Source organism: Apodemus sylvaticus, chromosome 16, assembly GCF_947179515.1.
Source record: "Apodemus sylvaticus chromosome 16, mApoSyl1.1, whole genome shotgun sequence".
Classification (NCBI taxonomy): Eukaryota; Metazoa; Chordata; class Mammalia; order Rodentia; family Muridae; genus Apodemus; species Apodemus sylvaticus.
This window is the reverse complement of record NC_067487.1, coordinates 30,329,277-30,346,778: the sequence shown is the minus strand read 5'-3', so window position 1 is coordinate 30,346,778 and position 17,502 is coordinate 30,329,277. Positions and strand designations below refer to the sequence as shown.

Below are 17,502 nucleotides of genomic sequence, written 5' to 3'. Positions count from 1 at the left end.
AGAACCAGACAGGTGATAAATTATCTCACAAAGTTCCCTAGACATTACCTAGTTTTCTTCCCTGGGGCATTTGTCTCCAATAGAAGGCGATGGCGGTCCCACCTTTTTCTACAGCAGTAGCCCTGGGAGCAAGGAGCAAGGAACAAGGAGCAGCTGACAGGGGGTGTGCATCTTAGGGCTTCATACCAGAGCTCACTGGCCTTTAGGAGTTCTACTGAAGCCAAAGAGTGGGCTGCATGAGAGGTTGGAACTCCACAGCACCTCAGAAGAATTGTTCGTCACATAAAAATGCAGTTTGCAGTCTGCTCTCAAGCAAGACTCCAGAGGAAGCGATTGTGTTTTCCCAGTGAGGCTGTGAAACAGATGACGTTTACATAGTCTAGTATAAACTCTGGCACTTTGGGATCAAGTGTTTTTTGTTTTTTAAGGAGCTTTGTGCTGTTATATTCGTGGTAGGCAAAACTGGTTTGACTGTGTTTTATACTCTAGACTCTTAGCAGTGGCTCCAGTTCCAGTGGCTCTGATGGGTCTGAACGTCTTTAACCCAGAGTCTGACGAGCTGCAGCTGTTAGCTTATTCATTAGCTTGTGTCACATTCCATATCATGTTTCAGACGTTTAGGACTCATTTTAAAATTTAATTTTATGGAAATGGAAACAGATTTAATACATAATTATATAATATTTCTATCTTTCTCCTTTTATGAAAAAGTTTCAGGAATTTTATAAGGAAGTATTTATTTGTTTGGATCTAGCTCTAAAAGGTCTTTTATTTAATTGTATATCAGGATATGGAATGAGTAGATATGGAAATCAAGGTAAAGGAGCCTCACCTCACCTGTTCTGGGTGGTACCAGACATCATGCATGTCATGTTAAGACTAGAGATTTTCGGTTAAGTTACACTGTTGGGTTAGGTTTGCATCCTCTAAGTAAATCCACACACCCATGTTCTTATAGCAGAATCTTCTTTAGTGACGTCTCATACTTGGTTTGCACTTAGATTTGAAAAGTCAGATCTTGTCATTTTTGACCCCAAATCTGACTGTTGGTATTTGGAAAATAGCTGGTGAGCACTGAACTGTGTGACTTCCTAGTGAACGTTAGACTGAGAACCTGGTAAGCCTCATAGGCCTGTGCGGTTACGCCATTGCTTCCTTCCCAATGATATACAAGGCTATTTTGGTAAATGTTCTCACCTTTTGTCACTTTGGATTTTATAGAAACTTGAACTGGATCGATTTATGCTGTATGCCCATGGGCCGGACCTATGTAGAGAATCAGATCTCCGCCATGCCATGGCCAATTGTTTCGAAGCATTGATAGGTAATTTCTCTTTAAAATCTGTTTCTTGTATGTACTGAGTTTGTTGGAAAGTGCATGAAAAATCATTGTAGAAGCTTACAAGTACTTGTTCCTAAAGCAGGTGAACACCCACCGCAGTGTGCTGTACTCATCTCAGAGTCTAAGGAGTCAATCGTGCTTCCTAGTTATTGCATTCTTAGTGTATAAGGTTGTGCCTAGCACTGCCTGAATTGGAGTGAGTTTGAATGTAGATGGCTTGCTTTCTATATTACACACACACACACACACACACACACACACACACACACACACACACACACGGCACACAGACACCTTCCCCCACACCACACAAACACACATACCACATGGCACACAGACACATAGCACATACACACACACAGCACACACCACAAACACACATAGCACATATACACACAGAACACACACATACATACCATCACACATGCACACCACACACATATACATCCTCCACATCCCTCACCCTCACCCCTTCCATACACACCACACATATATATGACACACCACATAACGCACACACATACACACCTCACACATAGCACACATACAGCTCCCCCCACACCACACACACATACCACACAACACACACACACATGCCACATACCACACATGCACACCACACACATATACACACTCCCCACATCCCTCCCCCTCCCATACACACCACACATATATATCACACACCACACACCATAGATACACAAACACACACACACACTCAGAGAGAGAGGAGAGAGAGAGAGAGAGAGAGAGAGAGAGAGAGAGAGAGAGAGAGAGAGAGAGAGAGAGAGAATGGGAACTGAGTTGCTAGTAATATCCCAGTGTGGCTTTTGAACACATTTTAAATTGTTTGCAAGATCTTCTGGTTTTATTATCTTGGAAAAAAAGATCTTTTTAATCCTGGGTTTTGAATCTATATAACTATTGTTAATTTTGAAAAGGAAAACTGATATATACACTTCTCACCCAGGCTTTATATCTGCACCATATGGTTAGCTGTTGGTACAGGAAAATTAATGGAGAATTAATTAGCTGGTAATTGAAATACACTTTATAATAAAATGTTATAGTCAACCAACAGTTCCTTGCTTTTAAGTAGATGATTAAGTACATTTATTTCTCAAAGATCTTTGCACTTTTTTTGCCCTCTTTCTTTGGAAGTGCACACAAAAGTTTCCTGTTACAGTTTTATATTAATGATTGTGCCAAAAGAATGTTAACAATTCTTCACTCTTTCCAAGCAGTGTGTGTTTTTCATAAATAGGTGTATTTCCAGAGACTTTATCACATGGAATTATTGTGCCCTGTCCACATAATTTAGCAGGGTTAGGGTTTGGGTTCAGGCTTGAGTGCACAGGATTCTATCACTTGTCACATAATGTGTCTCTGGCAGATTGTCCAATCCCTAATCTTCCCTTGCCTGTCAGAGATGGAGGCAGTGTCACTGCCTCAAGGAGTTCCTAAAAGAGTCATCCTGGTCCCAGCAGCACCACTTCAGAGCAGAGTTCCATAGAACTGAGCCTTGTACCAATCAGCTCCGAGCCGGAATCTCGAGTCTTCTGACACATTTCCCAAGCTGCCCTGAGAAGGGGCAGAGTGGAGCGGTGACCCTGGTGCCTGCCAGGCCCTGACCCGCAGCCGCTGTTGCGTTCATCTGGCTACAACTATTGATATATTCAGTAATACTTATTGATCAAAAGCTTCTTAGCATTTCAACTTTATACATGGAAATGTAGCTGTTCTGAAGACAGATAAAAAAATTTTGATCTTAAGAAAATAGGACTTTTCTACTCTAGGTTTATTTTGCTACCCAGTTAAAATGTTGCTGTAGTGTTCACAGCTTTTGTTTTATGTGCAGTGCTTCTTTATTTCAAATTAGAAGAGGAGCTTACCCTGGTTTTTATTTTCAGAAGTCTTCATTAGTCTATCTTCTGGTTTTACCTATGTTTTATACGCACACACACACACACACACACACACATATTGTTAACATATGTGTTTGTTTTAAAACATGCACTGTAAAAATAGAACTGAATTGAAGTGTTTTCTTTAGTATGGTTAGTATTGTCTCCTTAATAGGTTCTATGCCATATCTTTCATGACAGGTCATATCTAGCCTCTTATGCTTACCATTTTAGTGAATTAACCTTATATCTGCAGTCCAAATCTTAGCCCAGAAGCGTAGCTAAGGGCAGGGAAGTGTCCCTTTAACCGGTCTCCTCTCAGTTCCCAGGCTTTCTCTGTGACTGGTTTTAGCTTGCCTTTTTGCTTTTTATCGAGACGTGTAATTTTCTCTGAAGATTAATGCAGCCTTCCTCTGACACCCGTTTCTCTAACCTAGGAGCTGTTTACCTGGAGGGAAGCCTGGAGGAGGCGAAGCAGTTGTTCGGACGCTTGCTCTTTAACGATCCGGTATTTACGTTCAGTCATCTATTTTTTCTCCTCCATAAATCAGTGCGGAAGTTTTCTTTCTTGAAAAGACTGTGGGAAAAACTAAATGCCAGCCTCTCCTAGGCGGAGGTTGTCGAGCAAGTCAGCATCAGTGCACCCAGTTCCTGCAGACCAGAGACTGCTGGGACGGTTTTTCTAGGGATTTTTTTTTTAACCTGATGATCTTTCCCTGTGGAAAGATTATTTAATCATTTCTAGATTAAATGTGCATTACAAATACAACAGGAGTTGTTATGTTCTGTAGATTTTCTAGGTTAATTATGATCTTACACTTTTAAATATGTGAGTACCAGCCTCATGAAGGCTCAGTTAGAGACATTAGTCTGTTTCTGATTTGTTTTTAGACAGGAATTTCTCATGGGTTTAGGAATAAATAATCTAGGAGTACTTTTTTTCTAAAGCAAATTATAAGTTTTATTTTATTTATTTATTTATTTATTTATTTTGAAGATTCTAAGATGGTTTGTGTTGCTAATGTGCTGAGCCATTAATATGGCCAGAGATGCCCTTTTCCCTCCTGCATAGGCCGGAGCATCCTAAATGCTTTCTGTACCAAACAAGTCAGTGTAATATAAGGCAGTTCAATATTGCAAACGGAAATGGCATCATAATTGAGTGAAGCAGGCCTTGAGGAAGGAGGAGCCCGGTGAAGGCCTCTACACGCTGTCGGGTGCCACGACTGCAGTCTTCTGTGTAGTTAAAAGTCAGTACTTCTAAACACGTGACCTCCATGTCCTGGCCAGGAATGATTGAGTTTGTTTTTCTAGCGATGGGATGATTTTTATGTGTGTGTAATTTGTTTGTGATAGAATTATCTACAGCCCCGCGCCCCCCGCCCCCAGCCTGCCCTACATACACAAAACACCATGCATCTCTGTTTGTGTCTGTGGCAGATGGCATGTATTTTAGGACTTTCTTCTCACGTTTTAAAACATCCCCGTTCTGGTTTTTATCTTGCATTGGCAGCTTGAGCCGCCTTCTCCTGCCTTCTTCAGTGTCCCTCACCTCTGCCATTGTGGTCGCTGAGCCCTTCTTCAGTGTCCCCTCACCTCTGCCATTGTGGTCGCTGAGCCTTTGTCCTGACTTAACCCGCACCCACTCCTGGGCTCCTCCCCACAGCTTTCCAGCCTGCGTACTTAATTGGATCTGCTTGTCTTCAGACTTTTCCCCCTTTTAACTTCTCTCTCCCATTTGTCTACTTAGTAAGCTTATCTTACTAAGTGCGGCGCTGAGGCGCTGACCTGCCCACCACTAAATGCGTATTAAAGGGCGAACTAAGAGTATCTGATCGGAAAAGCCGAGTCTGGGCTCGAGCTTACGGATGGAACAGTTGACATTCAGCCTTCACTTTGGTGTCTGTTGCAAAACTGAGGAAGGCTCAGTAATACCTAACTTTTTACTTCAGAATTTTCATGTATACAAGCTGGAGCCTTTAGCTTGACTGACATTTCCAGATTGGCTTGCATCTACTAGCTATTGAATGGGTGAAACATTGGCAAACTGTGTGTGTGTGTGTGTGTGTATGTGTGTGTGTGTGTTATGAAAATGTAAAAGGCAAACACAGAGAGGAAAAAAACAGACAACTAATGCAGGTTGATGCGCTCTCTGTAGCTAAGAGGTATTTGTGTTACTGAGGAGAGAGGCGTCCTTTGAGGCCAGGGCTGCTGCTGGTTAATGAAGGTGTGGGTTGGCCGCTCTGTTAGTTTGAGATTGGGTGCTACAGGGAGGTGGTTTAGCAACCCAGTGCTGTGCGTGATAGTTGTTGTTTAGGGGGTAGGGCAGAGTGAGGCAGCTGAGAGGGCAGCATAGTCAGGACGGCAGAAGGCACTCACAGAGAGGGTTCTTTGACGCCACTCTGTTGGGTGGGTGGGAAGGAGGCCTTGTTTCCTTGTTCCCTGTTGACCACGTCTGTGCCCTCATCCCAACCCTTTCAAACAGCAGGGCTGTCTTGTCTTTTCTCCCTCAGCTGACTTTCCTTTTTAAGAACTATTTGCTTTTAGTTTGTGTAAACCTCCAGGTTTGCCCAGTGAGTTTGCCTGTGTGGAGAGCTTCAGGCTGATTACCCTGCGGGCCCCCTACAACAATGGAAAGGCATTACATCATTTTCCCTGTCTTCTCCTCTCTTTTCTCATTGTACATCTGTCCCCAGCATCTCTGACCCAGGCCTTTCTCTGGCATGCTAGAAATTGGAAAGGCATCTCTTCAAATTGCTTCTGAGCGGCCTGCTCTGGGTCTGCCACAGACTTGCCATTTTAACAGGCTTAGCATCGGCTCCATCCCCGCTAGTCTCGAGCATACTTGGCTTTTATTTTTATCTTTGGATCACAAACCTCAGACTCTTTTCTGTCCTAATCCCCCCCCCCCCCCCAACTCTCCACCCCCATATCCGTTCAGTTTTAAATTTTTGTCACTTGTCTGGGTGACTCTTGGTTTGCTTCCCTCAAAGCTGTCCTGCTTTCTCAAGCCCTCTCATCTGTCGCCTGTTTACTGTCTGTCATCGTCCCTCGGTGCTGTGTGAGTGACAGGCTTTCCGGTTTTAAGATACTCGATTACTCGCCACCAAAGTCTATACAACGCAACACATAGACGATTTGGTGGGGTTTCGTTGCTCTTTTAAACAGGACCTCACTCTGTAGAACAGGTGCCCTGAATGTTTGAAGAGCCACCTACCTCCACCTTCTGAGTGCTGGGATTAAATGTGCCCGGACGGTTCTGCCTGCGTCAGTCTCCTTTTTAGTCCACAACTTCTTCATGCCATCCGTAGACATCTTCTTTGCTGCCTGTGTCCGACTGGCATTTGGTTCTCTCCTCTGCTGGGGTCTGCTAGGTTTTCCATCTCCTTCAAGTCCTCTTGGAGAATTTTCTCAGAACCTTGGGTAGAGCGATGCTTTTCCTCCATGGCCCGACCTCCTTCAGTGAGCCTTCCTTAGGTACACCCATTTCTGTTCATAGATTTAGCCTGTCTGAGACACAGGCAGCTGGGGTGTAGTTTACAGTGAATTTTCACTATTAAAGGTCCTACTGCAGGTATCTTAGCTCAGTTTATTTACCTGTTATTCCTCATTAGGCCTCTGAGGACAGAGTTGTATCCTATTTATCTTAATAACTTAATACATAATGGGTATTTAATATCAATATGCTATGTTAATGAATGACCCAGCCAATCTTGAGCATTTTCTAGAAGCAAGCCATCGTCTTGGAGCTAGTTAACAGCATTGCTGGGATCCCAGTCTAGATCTTTGCAGTGTATTTTCTCTGCCACTACACTGGGGTAAATAAAAGGGAACAGATGGGAGTGAAATTGTCTGGTTGTGAGGTGGCATAAATTTGCACCAAGACGGGTGATTGTGGACATCCAGGAGAAATCCTGTTAGGTGAGAAACAGGGAGCAACAAGAAGGAAATGAATCAGTGTCACGTGGGTCTTGAGTTCTGGAGACACTGGGAAAGGTCTAAGAGAGAGCTGCTTGATCGTGGAGTTTTCTCTTCACACCGGTCGTGATGCTCTCCGTGCGCTACCCACTGAGCTACCTTCAGGACCAGTTTGAAGCTGGTCCTAGGATTGTCTTTGGTTTATACCTGTGGGAACAGAGGCCAGGGAGAATAAGTAAGTTACCAACATGCACGCAGAATTAAACCTAGGCCCCCACCAGAGCCTGTACACTCCCTAACTCAGTGTGTAACGGGCAGGGATGGTCACTGGCTGAGTCACGTGAGGGGAGTTTGCCCGTAAGGCGTCCCCAGTCATGGCACAGAGGAGAGGCCACTCTTGCGGAAAGAAGCAGGGGTGAGGGGCAGTAAGGATGGCGCCACACTCCCGGTGGCCGGAGGCGGGTGGGACGTGTCCTTCCTGTCATGAGGGGAGAACAAGACAGGAGAGAGCCCCAGGAGTGGAGGCAGGGCGCTGGCACTGGGGGATAAAAGGCAAGGTTATTGATTTGGTTAACAGAAGTCCTTTCTTGTGCCTATAAAGAATGGTTTGATATCCAAACCCTTTCTTTAAACATTGTCTGAGAACCTCTGTGCTTTTTCAGAAGTTGTTCAGAACCATTGAGCTTCTATTTCATTTTATCACCATATATCACAAATGATCCTAAATTTTCCTAGATCCTGCCAAAAACCAAACTTTAGAAAAATATTTCTTTTCAGCTGACTTTTCTCACTTATTTAAAACAGCCTAGCACCAAGGGCCGAGAGTGGATCCAGGTAGAGGTTCCCAAGAGTCCGAACGTGAAGGCAGAACATTATTTCCCCAAGGAAATCGGAATTCTAAGTGCTCCTGGATTTAACTCAGCCACGGAGATAATGTACCAGGATTTTCCATAAAGTTTATTTATTTTCATATTTCAAGCGAACATTTGTGTGAGCCACGTTGAAGCCTGGTGTCAGGGTTCTGAGGGCTTGGGAACATGCTGTGTGTTCCCACCCCCTCGGAAACAGGCTCCAGACAGTAATAAAGTGAAATCATAGGGCGCGGTGACAATTGCTGAGCAGATGCCCAGGTCTGGGGTGTGAGCGGAACAGTTGCGTAATCCAGTGTATTAGGTTCAGCAAACATGGAACTTAGTTTTAAAAGGCTCTTTTCCTCCCCCGCTTAATAGGCTAATTACAGTCACTACAGGCAGTTTGAGTGGTGAATACACTTTTACAGAATTAGTTTGCTAGCACTATTGAGTTTTCAGTGAGTGGAGTCGGCATCTGAAATAGTTCAGTATTTCAAATAATGACATTTTATTTAGTACTCTGGAGTGTGTTAAATGACTCCCTTGAGCACTAAAGACATCATTCCCTTTTCCAGGACCTGCGAGAAGTCTGGCTCAATTATCCTCTCCACCCACTCCAAGTGAGTACAGCCCTGTCTGCAGCAAGCCCTGCAACAGCCCAGGCCGCTCTGCCCTGCCCTGCCCTGCCCTGCCCTGCCCTGCCCTGCCCTGCCCTGCCCCTCCTTTTAGTCTCTGACTCTCTTCCCCAGAAGTATGGCTTTATGTTGGGTGTCAAGGAAGTTTCAGAAATAAATAGTGAAGTGCGTCCTCACAGCGCCTGGTAAGCGTAGGGGCGGAGTTCCTGAGGAGAGGAACAGCAGCTGTGGAGGAAGGAATGGCCCTCTCCCCACAGGTGCCTTACAGAGTGTTGGCGCCTGTACACCTTGTGCCTGCCATTGGAGGGAAAGTGACCTTTGAGGCGATTTTAGGCATAGTTTAAAAAGTAGAACAAATACTAAGTGAATCTTGCTAAATTTTAACCTAGTTTGGGCTTTAGAAATTGATTCAGATTGTATAAAATTTACTGCACATTAAAGATTTAGTGCTCTATGAGGGCTTTTTGCTTGGGATTTAGGAATGTGAAAGGTCTATACATGAAAAGTGTTCTTCCTTGGTTAGCTTTAAAAGGTTCTTTGCTTGCTTTGATTTCTGTTGTAGTGTAAGATATGTAAGGTGTATTTCCCTTAGTCTCACATGTTATATGTAAATATGTACTTAACATATAGTAACCATAGCGATCAAATGTCCATCCAGGGTTTATGATAGTAAGTGGTATTTCAGCACTTCAGGTAAGAAGATTCTAGTAAAAATAAGTCACCCAATATTGTTGAAAATGTTAATTTTAGTTATACTTCTTAAAGTTTCTTTTTGCCAGTTGTTAAAAGCTTGTTACAGGGAGCACTACCTGTCTAGAGGAATAATAATATCCACTGGAAGCTAAATTCAGTTTTAATGACACCCATTTGCCAAAACAGTTCGCACAGTACATACAAGATGTGCAGTAGTCCAGTTACTCTGCAATCAGAGACCCTTAAAGGGCGGTTCCCAGACAGCGGCTCCCGTTTCCTAGAAACTTGTCAGAAAGACCAATTCTCAGCACCCACTACACACACACACACACACACACACACACACACACACACACACGGCAGCTGTTCTTCAGCTTGTGTCTTCCTTAGAGAGTTAGTCTAATACCAGAGATTTTGAACTATCTATGTACAGAACTTGGCCTTGAAATTTGAATGAAGATTGGAAAATATTATTTGAGCCTTCTTTAAATATTAGGTTTGTTTGCTATTCTAAGAGATGAGAAAGAGGCTTTCAGGTTTTATTTGGCATTTCTGAAATTTCTGCCCCTGGGAGATGGAATTTTACAGAACAGTGTCCAAGAATTGATAATTACTCTTGTAACAAAAACTGTGATTTTTAGTTTATTTCTATTTTTTTTTTCTGAAGCTACAAGAGCCGAATACGGATCGACAGCTTATTGAAACGTCCCCAGTTCTACAGAAACTCACCGAGTTCGAAGACGCAATTGGCGTGATCTTCACTCATGTGCGGCTCCTGGCGCGGGCGTTCACCCTGAGAACCGTGGGCTTTAACCACCTGACCCTGTGAGTGGACAGTGCTCATGTAGCCCTCCCTGACTGTTTAGGGGCGCGGGTTCCAAACCTCCCTGCCCTTCAGAGGAACGGAGGGGGCAGACGCACTGCGGGAGAGTTGTGGGGTGAGGCAGCAGCCAGGGGCAGCGTGCAGCAGGGGCTGTTGTCCATCCCATGCTCTGGGGTCCATTGCTTTCCCTCTCGATGTCATGGAGGTTATGGGAGCTGAAGGAGTAAACCATTTGTCCACACTGAGACGTGGAGTTAGAGTTACACGCTGTGAGGGCCGTGCGGTCTGTTTCTCGTGATTTGTCGTAATACCTTCAAAATAGCCGTAGATTAGAAAAAAAATGACCATTCTCTATAAACAGGCTGTAACTACATAAAGCTGTAATACAGCTTTCTAACTCCTATTTTAAATAAGCATACATATTTAACGGTTTAGAAAAAAATTAGGGGCTCTTTTACAAGTTATATATATATATATATATATATATATATATAACTTTATTTTTTAATTGATAGCACTCTGCTTTTGGCCAGGTGCTGTTCACTGATCTCAATTTAATAGTCACTTATCCTTAAACTATTCCATTTAGAGCTGGAAAGGTGGGTTAGTGGTTAAGAATGGTTATTGCTTGAGTTTGGTTAGAGTCATATACAAAGTAAATCATCTGGATCTGGTGATCTTCTGATCTCATGTGCACATACCTGTACACAAACACATAAACAAACACCATCCATACCCATAGTTAAATAAAAAATTACATTTTTTAAAAATTCATTTTCAGAATTTTCCCACAGTTAAGGCTGTCGGGGTACTGTATTTAGTTTTATGGTTTAAAGCAAAATAAATTATATTTTTAGGTTGTAATCTTAAAAATTATGTGTTTTTTGGTTTTTTTTTTTTTAAATATACAAGTACTTCCTGGTTTATTTACAGTGGTGTTTCGTTTTCAGAGGCCACAATCAGAGGATGGAATTTCTAGGTGACTCCATAATGCAGCTGGTAGCCACGGAGTACTTGTTCATTCATTTCCCAGACCACCATGAAGGCCATTTGACGGTGAGCATGCTCAGTTCGTCCTTCTCTGAAGATAGCAGGAGAACGGACAGAGAGCGAGGAACAGGAGCCCCCGATGCGTGCTTGTTTAATCACTTATCTCTTGGTGGCTATGATAGTCACTTTCCTTCCCCAGGGGACTAAATACTCTGCGATACAAGTTGTGTATGTGTAGACATACACATATACACACATGTGCTCATTACAAATGTGTGAGTGAGTGTAACTGTATGTAAGGTAGAGCATGTCAGGTATTACAGAGGCACAGGCCTGTTGCTGGACTCACATGCTCGGGAAAAGATTCTTCTAGTTACAGGGTGCAGGGAAGGCGTCATGGGTCTGGTGATGTCGGACCTACACAGCGGGGCAGGATTTAGTTGGCCATTGTGAATTTAGAAAGAGTCGGTTCCTGTGTAGTGGCTTCTTCACACTGAGTCCAGAGAAACAAGGGAAACGAATGAGGAATGACGGAGAGGCAGTGGGGAGTCACATTGGCTCTGGGGCAGCAGTGGAAGGGAAGTGCAGAGGCGGGGTTAGAGTTACACACAGGTCAGCCACTGTTCCTCTCGCTTGCCCCGCCCTTTCATCAGACTGTATTAGCTGTGCTGTGCACAGTTCTTACCGTGAAACTTGTCAGTAGTAAACCTAGGATGGCCGGGAAGCCTGCCCAGCAGTCCCTGATTGTGGAAGGCCTCCGACCAACCCCTGAGAAGGCCCTTGAGATCCGCCTCTCCTGAAGGTGGGGGGGAGGGGGCTCTGTTAGGTGGGAGATGGTATTCACCCTGTGTTCTTCAGTGTGACCTCTGTTGTGTTAACACTAATAGCAGTTCTTCCATACTCTTTAAATTGTTGTGTGTGGTTTTCTTTGACTGGAATTGAATCATAGTTCTGCAGCTCTGAGGTGTTAAGCACTGGCAGTAAGTAGAACCTGGAGTCCAGGTGGAAATTCTCAGCGGTATTCCTCAACTCACTGGGTGAGGCCCGAGCTTCTGTCATCTGCCATGTGCTGTGACACGGGTGGCCGAGTGCCTCTTTAGTTGTAAGTGAGCGGGATTGAGTGCCATTAAAAATTAACTGCCCTTGAGAAAGACAAGGATTTTCTTTGAAATCTTTAGAACATATGAACCTTTTGGGAGCTTGAGTCTCACATCTTGCTTAGGAAGGCAGTAAATTGTGTGTCGACTCCTCTCAACTACTGAAGAGACTTTATACATGTCACAGTGCCTGGTTTATGTGAGACCTAGCAAAGCATGCCAAGTAGCTTGAGGACCGCTCGCCTGCCTTCCGGACTCTGGAAAAGAAGTGCTTCAACAGGCCCTCCTCCTGCTCCTCTGTTGACCTCTAGTTAGGGGTGGGGCCTGCTTTCGGATGCTTGCGCCGGCCCTAGCCACCTACAGCTGACTGGATAGCGGGAGCTGATGGAGCCAGCCCTGGGCGGTGCTGCGCATGCAGGGCCTGGCTCATTTCCACGGTCCCGTCAGAGCTGGCAGTGGGATTGACTGCTTTGGTTTTGTTATTTTGATACATGGTTCTGTTCTGCAGTCCAGGCTGGTTTCAGACTCACAGCAGCCCTCCTGCCTATGTCTCCCTGATGCTGGCATTATGGGTGCTGCAGAAGTACATCTCATACAAATGAGTTTATCAGCCTTGCTGTCTTAAAATTAGAGCTTTTTGCTAGACTGGTGGTAGCAAATGATAAAACTATGATCCATATGGTGGCTTTATAAAGTATTGTTACAGAAAGCTCTGAGAGGAATGAGTGGTGCCAGCAGCTCTGTTGGCAAGACAAAGAGGATGTGTCCCAAGCTCTCTCCTTGATGGCATCTCCACTGCTTCTGTCACACCGTATTCTGGATCTTTCCATACCTCTCTTCCTAACTACTGTGTCTTAGCATCCGTAGCATGTTCAGCTTATTCTTCCCAGCTAGGAAATATGTCAGCATCTAAGAGGTCACTGCTAGGGCACGTCTGCTAACATATTGTCTCTCAGACAGTCCACTCCACGTGGGTCAGCAAGTTTACCTTCCTGGCAGGAAACCTGCAGCTGCTTTCTTCAGGCTTACTTCTATCCTGAGCTCCAGTGTCAGGTGCCAAGGTGGAATATAATACTCTTCCACCTCCGTCTTCTTGAAGTTTCCCGGAGTAATGGGTTGCTGACAGTATCAGCTATCCCATGCTGTGTATCAGAAACTTCAGAGTCGTCTTTGTATCTTCCCTTGACCTCTCTTCTTCCCTGGTCCTAACAGTGTTACTCCTATATTTCTGGAGACACCCCTCCCCCCCATTTCTGTATTCCTTTCATTACTACCTGATCGCTATCACAGACAGCTGTCCTCCCAGGCCTGATCACCTGGATCTCTGAAGGGAGTTCTTCATAGCCGGCAAGGTGTACCGGGAGTGTGTGACTGACAGGAGAGCCACTTAGAAGCAGTAACACAAAGTTGTAAAGGATGAGGCTCTGGTCATACAAGGCACAGGGTAGTGGGGCATCCCTCTGCAAGAGGCGTGGGCTCCCAGGTTCCCAGATTTCCTCCAGACTACCTGCTACTCTTTGAAAAGCTTTCCTTGGTATTTTGAGGGCACATTTTGTCCTCAGCCTAAGAGATGGACAGTTTAAAGCTGAAGTCTTTTAGGAGGCCCAGAGCTCAGAACGGCATGAGGTCATTTTTTTTTCTATCAACTTATACCCCAATCCAATCCATGTTCTGTGTTTGAGCCGAGAGGTGTTTTGTAACAGTTCTCCGGTGACTACACCAACTAGCCGATTATCCACAATCTGCTACCATTGAAATTGTCCCCGTCCTCAGTTGTCAGACCTTCCCCTTCTTCTGACTTCTGCACTCTAGATGATCTCATTCTGTCTTGTGACTTCGAAAACATCTGTTTGCTATTTCCTGACTTATGCCCAAAGCCAAATCTCCTCATACTCTAGACTCATCTATGGAATATAGCAATACTCAAATACCTAGAATGTAAGATCATGCAAATGTTTAGTTAGATTTCTAGCAGGTGCCTCTGACTAAAGCGTCTAAAACAAAACAGTTTTCAGTTTCCACCCTCAGCCCTGCTTTTCTCTCAGTATTCTTCATGCCCATAAAGGTTATTCTGTTATTTCAGTTGCCGAAAGCCTTAGGATCATCCTTAACTCTTGTCTCTCTCCTGTTACACCTCCCCGACACTGCTGTTTCCTGTCAACTCTACCTTCGTCATTAATTCTGTGTGTGAGCAAAGCTTCAGGGCCAGTGCTGTTGTCCGACTTAGAGCCTTCCTCTCCCATCAGATCCTGTCTTTTCCACCTTTCCAGTCTGTCCTCGGTGTGGTATGTAGAATTCTGTTTCCAGTGTTGGGAAATTAAACCCCAGGGTTTGTATGTCTTAAGCAGGTACTCTTAACACTGAGCGACAACCCTAAAGGGATCGTTTTGAAAGGGCAGCCAGGTAACTCGTCTCCTTTGCATCAGTCCTCTCTCTCTCTCCATCTTAAGGGTAAAAGAGAAAGGTGTTTAGCTGCTTCAGCCTTTTGACGTTGGCCTACGGGATCAGGCACGTAGCCTGTGCTCTAGTAATCCTTACAGCCAATTCTTCTCTAGTAATCCTTGTAGGCAGTTCCTCATCTCCTTTAGCTCTCTGTTTAGTCATCCTATGAAGAAAGCCTTGCCTCCTTTGACATTACCCCCTCCCCCTGTCTCTGCCTTCCTTCCCTTAGACCTGTATCTCCATTTTCTCCCTAGGACAAGCAGGGTATATGTTTTACTAGTCTTCTCCCATCAGAGTATAAACTGAAAATATTTTGTCTGGTCTTTTATTCTGAATCTTTGTTGATTGGCAAATTCCTATTATATAGGTATTCAGAAAAGCCTTTGAATGAATGATCAATTCATTCATCCATACAGCCTAGCTTGGTGGCTTTTGATTCCTCTTTGGGCAGTGACTGGAACCAGCAAGATTCTTAGTGGTCCTGCCTTCCTCTTCCTGTTCAGCCCTGCGCCCAGCGCTCTTCCTCTCTGCGCCAGCCTGCTCCGTCCAGAGCGTTCTACCATTGCCTTCACACATGCTGTTTTTCTGCCTGGAGGCCGTTCTACACCTGGCTCTCCGTGTTGCTGAGTATCCTTTCACATTCCTTCACTTGGCAGCCCTGACCTGACCCCTGAGTCCACTCAAGTTTAAACCCTGCAGCCCTTGCTAGAATATTTTAGCGCTATTCTCTTTCAACTTGCCTACCCCCATGTCTTAGTCAGGGTTTCTATTCCTGCACAAACACCATGACCAAAAAGCAAGTTGGGGAGGAAAGGGTTTATTGAGCTTACACTTCCACATTGCAGTTCATCACTAAAGGAAGTCAGGACTGAAACTCAAGCAGGTCAGAAGGCAGGAGCTGATGCAGAGGCCACGGAGGGATGTTTCTTATTGGCTGCTTCCCCTGACTTGCTCAGCCTGCTCTCTTATAGAACCCAAGAGCACCAGCCCAGGGATGGCACTGCCCACAAGGGGCCGTCCTGCCTTGATCACTAATTGCTTACAGCTGGATCTCCCTGTGATAACTCATACAGAACCAGCCAGTACACCTCACTAGACCAGCAGTTCTGTAAGAGTGTGATGTAGCTCTTCTCCAGTCCCGCAGTCCCTAGCATATGTTGGGTCCTCAGTAGGGACTTGGTAAAGAGGCAGAGTAGGGAGTTATAGAAGGGAACAAATGCCACATCGAGGGCAGAGCGTGGGGCTCTGTAGAGAAATGGCCTGTTGCTTCACATGTCGAGAAGTGAACTGGAAACTGACTTAGAAATGCTTAAGGATTAAAAAAAATGAGGTGTGCAGATTACAGGAATTGCTTTGGAAGGGCCGAAATCGATTCCTTCTTGTAATTAAAGGCATAGAGTGGCAGTTAATCACGTTGGAAAGCCTTCCATTGAGCTGGTTGGGTACACAATACTTTCTAAAGACTGAAAACAAAAGAGCGAATGTAACTGTGTCTTCCACATCTTGCTGGTTGTTGAGGAAAAGGGTTAGTTACCCTGCCCGAGAGAGTACTGAAGGGCCTGCTCAGGAAGGACTGTGGCTCAGGTGCAGACGCCAAGCTTAGTCAAGCTCGCATTGGGATGTCTAGGAAAGATGTCTGTCGGTACACTGAAGTTCTTAGGGTAAGCCTCCCTGGTGAGGTCAGTGTGAAGAGAGAGAACCTCAAAGAAAGCACGCTCAGGCCAGCGTGCCTGTCCTACGGCACTTTCTATGTCCAAATACTTAGGTGTCCCTACCGGCCTTTCTCACCCTCGCTGAAGTTTAAATTCAGAAACAAGGAAGAGAAGCCCAGCTGAGGCCTTTGTAAACCTGACAAAGGGACTGTTGGTCCCTGGCGCAATGACGTCGGCCAGATCATAGTCCAAAGCTCAGATTCTGGTTCTGAGACTTCAAGACGTTCCTACAGTCTCAGCAGAGACGTCTCCCACAGTTACGTTAAACTTAGATTTCCATAAGTGCATGAAGACTGATCGCCCTTTAGCACTGGTTCTAGGAGGAAGCCCCACCCAGGGTGGGACAGGAGCCTTTCTCTCCACTGCTGAGCTGACAGGAGCTGCTCATCCCACGCCCGCTGTGTGTCAGGCGCTGTGTCCGGGGCGAAGTGTGCGGCAGGCGAGATGAACTTGTGGAAGTGTTTTACCTGGTTTTAGAGGGACGGTGCGAGGTGGTAGGAGAGACAGCAGGGATTACAAACAGGCTTAAGAAGCGGGGATCTCATCCTGCCCTGCTGCCTCCTGACAGCGGCGAAGATAAATCATGCAGGCAGGCAGGTACCCTATCTAGCAGCGCTCTGAGAAGATGGATTCCCCAGCCTCCCGACAGGATTTCTCTATCACTGACATAATTTGGCTCTTTGTGTCTGACCTGCATTCTGCCGACTCTCATCTGTGTGCCTTTTCTTTAATTATCATGGGAAATGGAGACCACCTAGCTCCCACGCTCAGTATAAAAGACCTGTGTGGCATAGCACTGTCAATTTTAGTTGTATACTTGGCTTTCTCTCCACTGTCTTCTATTAAAGTCCTCAAAATAATAAATCTGTTCCATGGCCTTGCACTAGGTGGCCCTCTTGGGTAGCATATGTCCCAGTATGGCTTCCTCCTAGAACCAGAGGCTTAAAGGAAGGATATCAATCTTCATGTTCTTATGGAAAATTAAGTTTAACGTAACTGTGGGAGACGTCTCTGTTGGGACTGTAGGAACGTCTTAAAGGCTCAGAACCAGAATCTGAGCTTTGGACTATGATCTGGCCGTCGTCATTGTGCCGG

The 17,502-nt window shown here is 45.1% G+C and overlaps 1 protein-coding gene across 4 annotated transcripts in view; it reads left to right on the top strand.

Moving 5' to 3' along the window:
* Positions 1-17,502, top strand: part of Drosha (drosha ribonuclease III) — a 111,595-nt gene that overhangs the window by 80,758 nt on the left and 13,335 nt on the right. For all 4 annotated transcript variants that reach the window (XM_052159368.1, XM_052159369.1, XM_052159367.1 and 1 more), the window contains 5 exons: positions 1,222-1,324; positions 3,684-3,754; positions 8,591-8,635; positions 10,011-10,168; positions 11,117-11,222. In XM_052159368.1, coding sequence (XP_052015328.1) covers positions 1,222-1,324; positions 3,684-3,754; positions 8,591-8,635; positions 10,011-10,168; positions 11,117-11,222 — 483 coding nt within the window. The remainder of the gene's footprint in view (positions 1-1,221; positions 1,325-3,683; positions 3,755-8,590; positions 8,636-10,010; positions 10,169-11,116; positions 11,223-17,502) is intronic.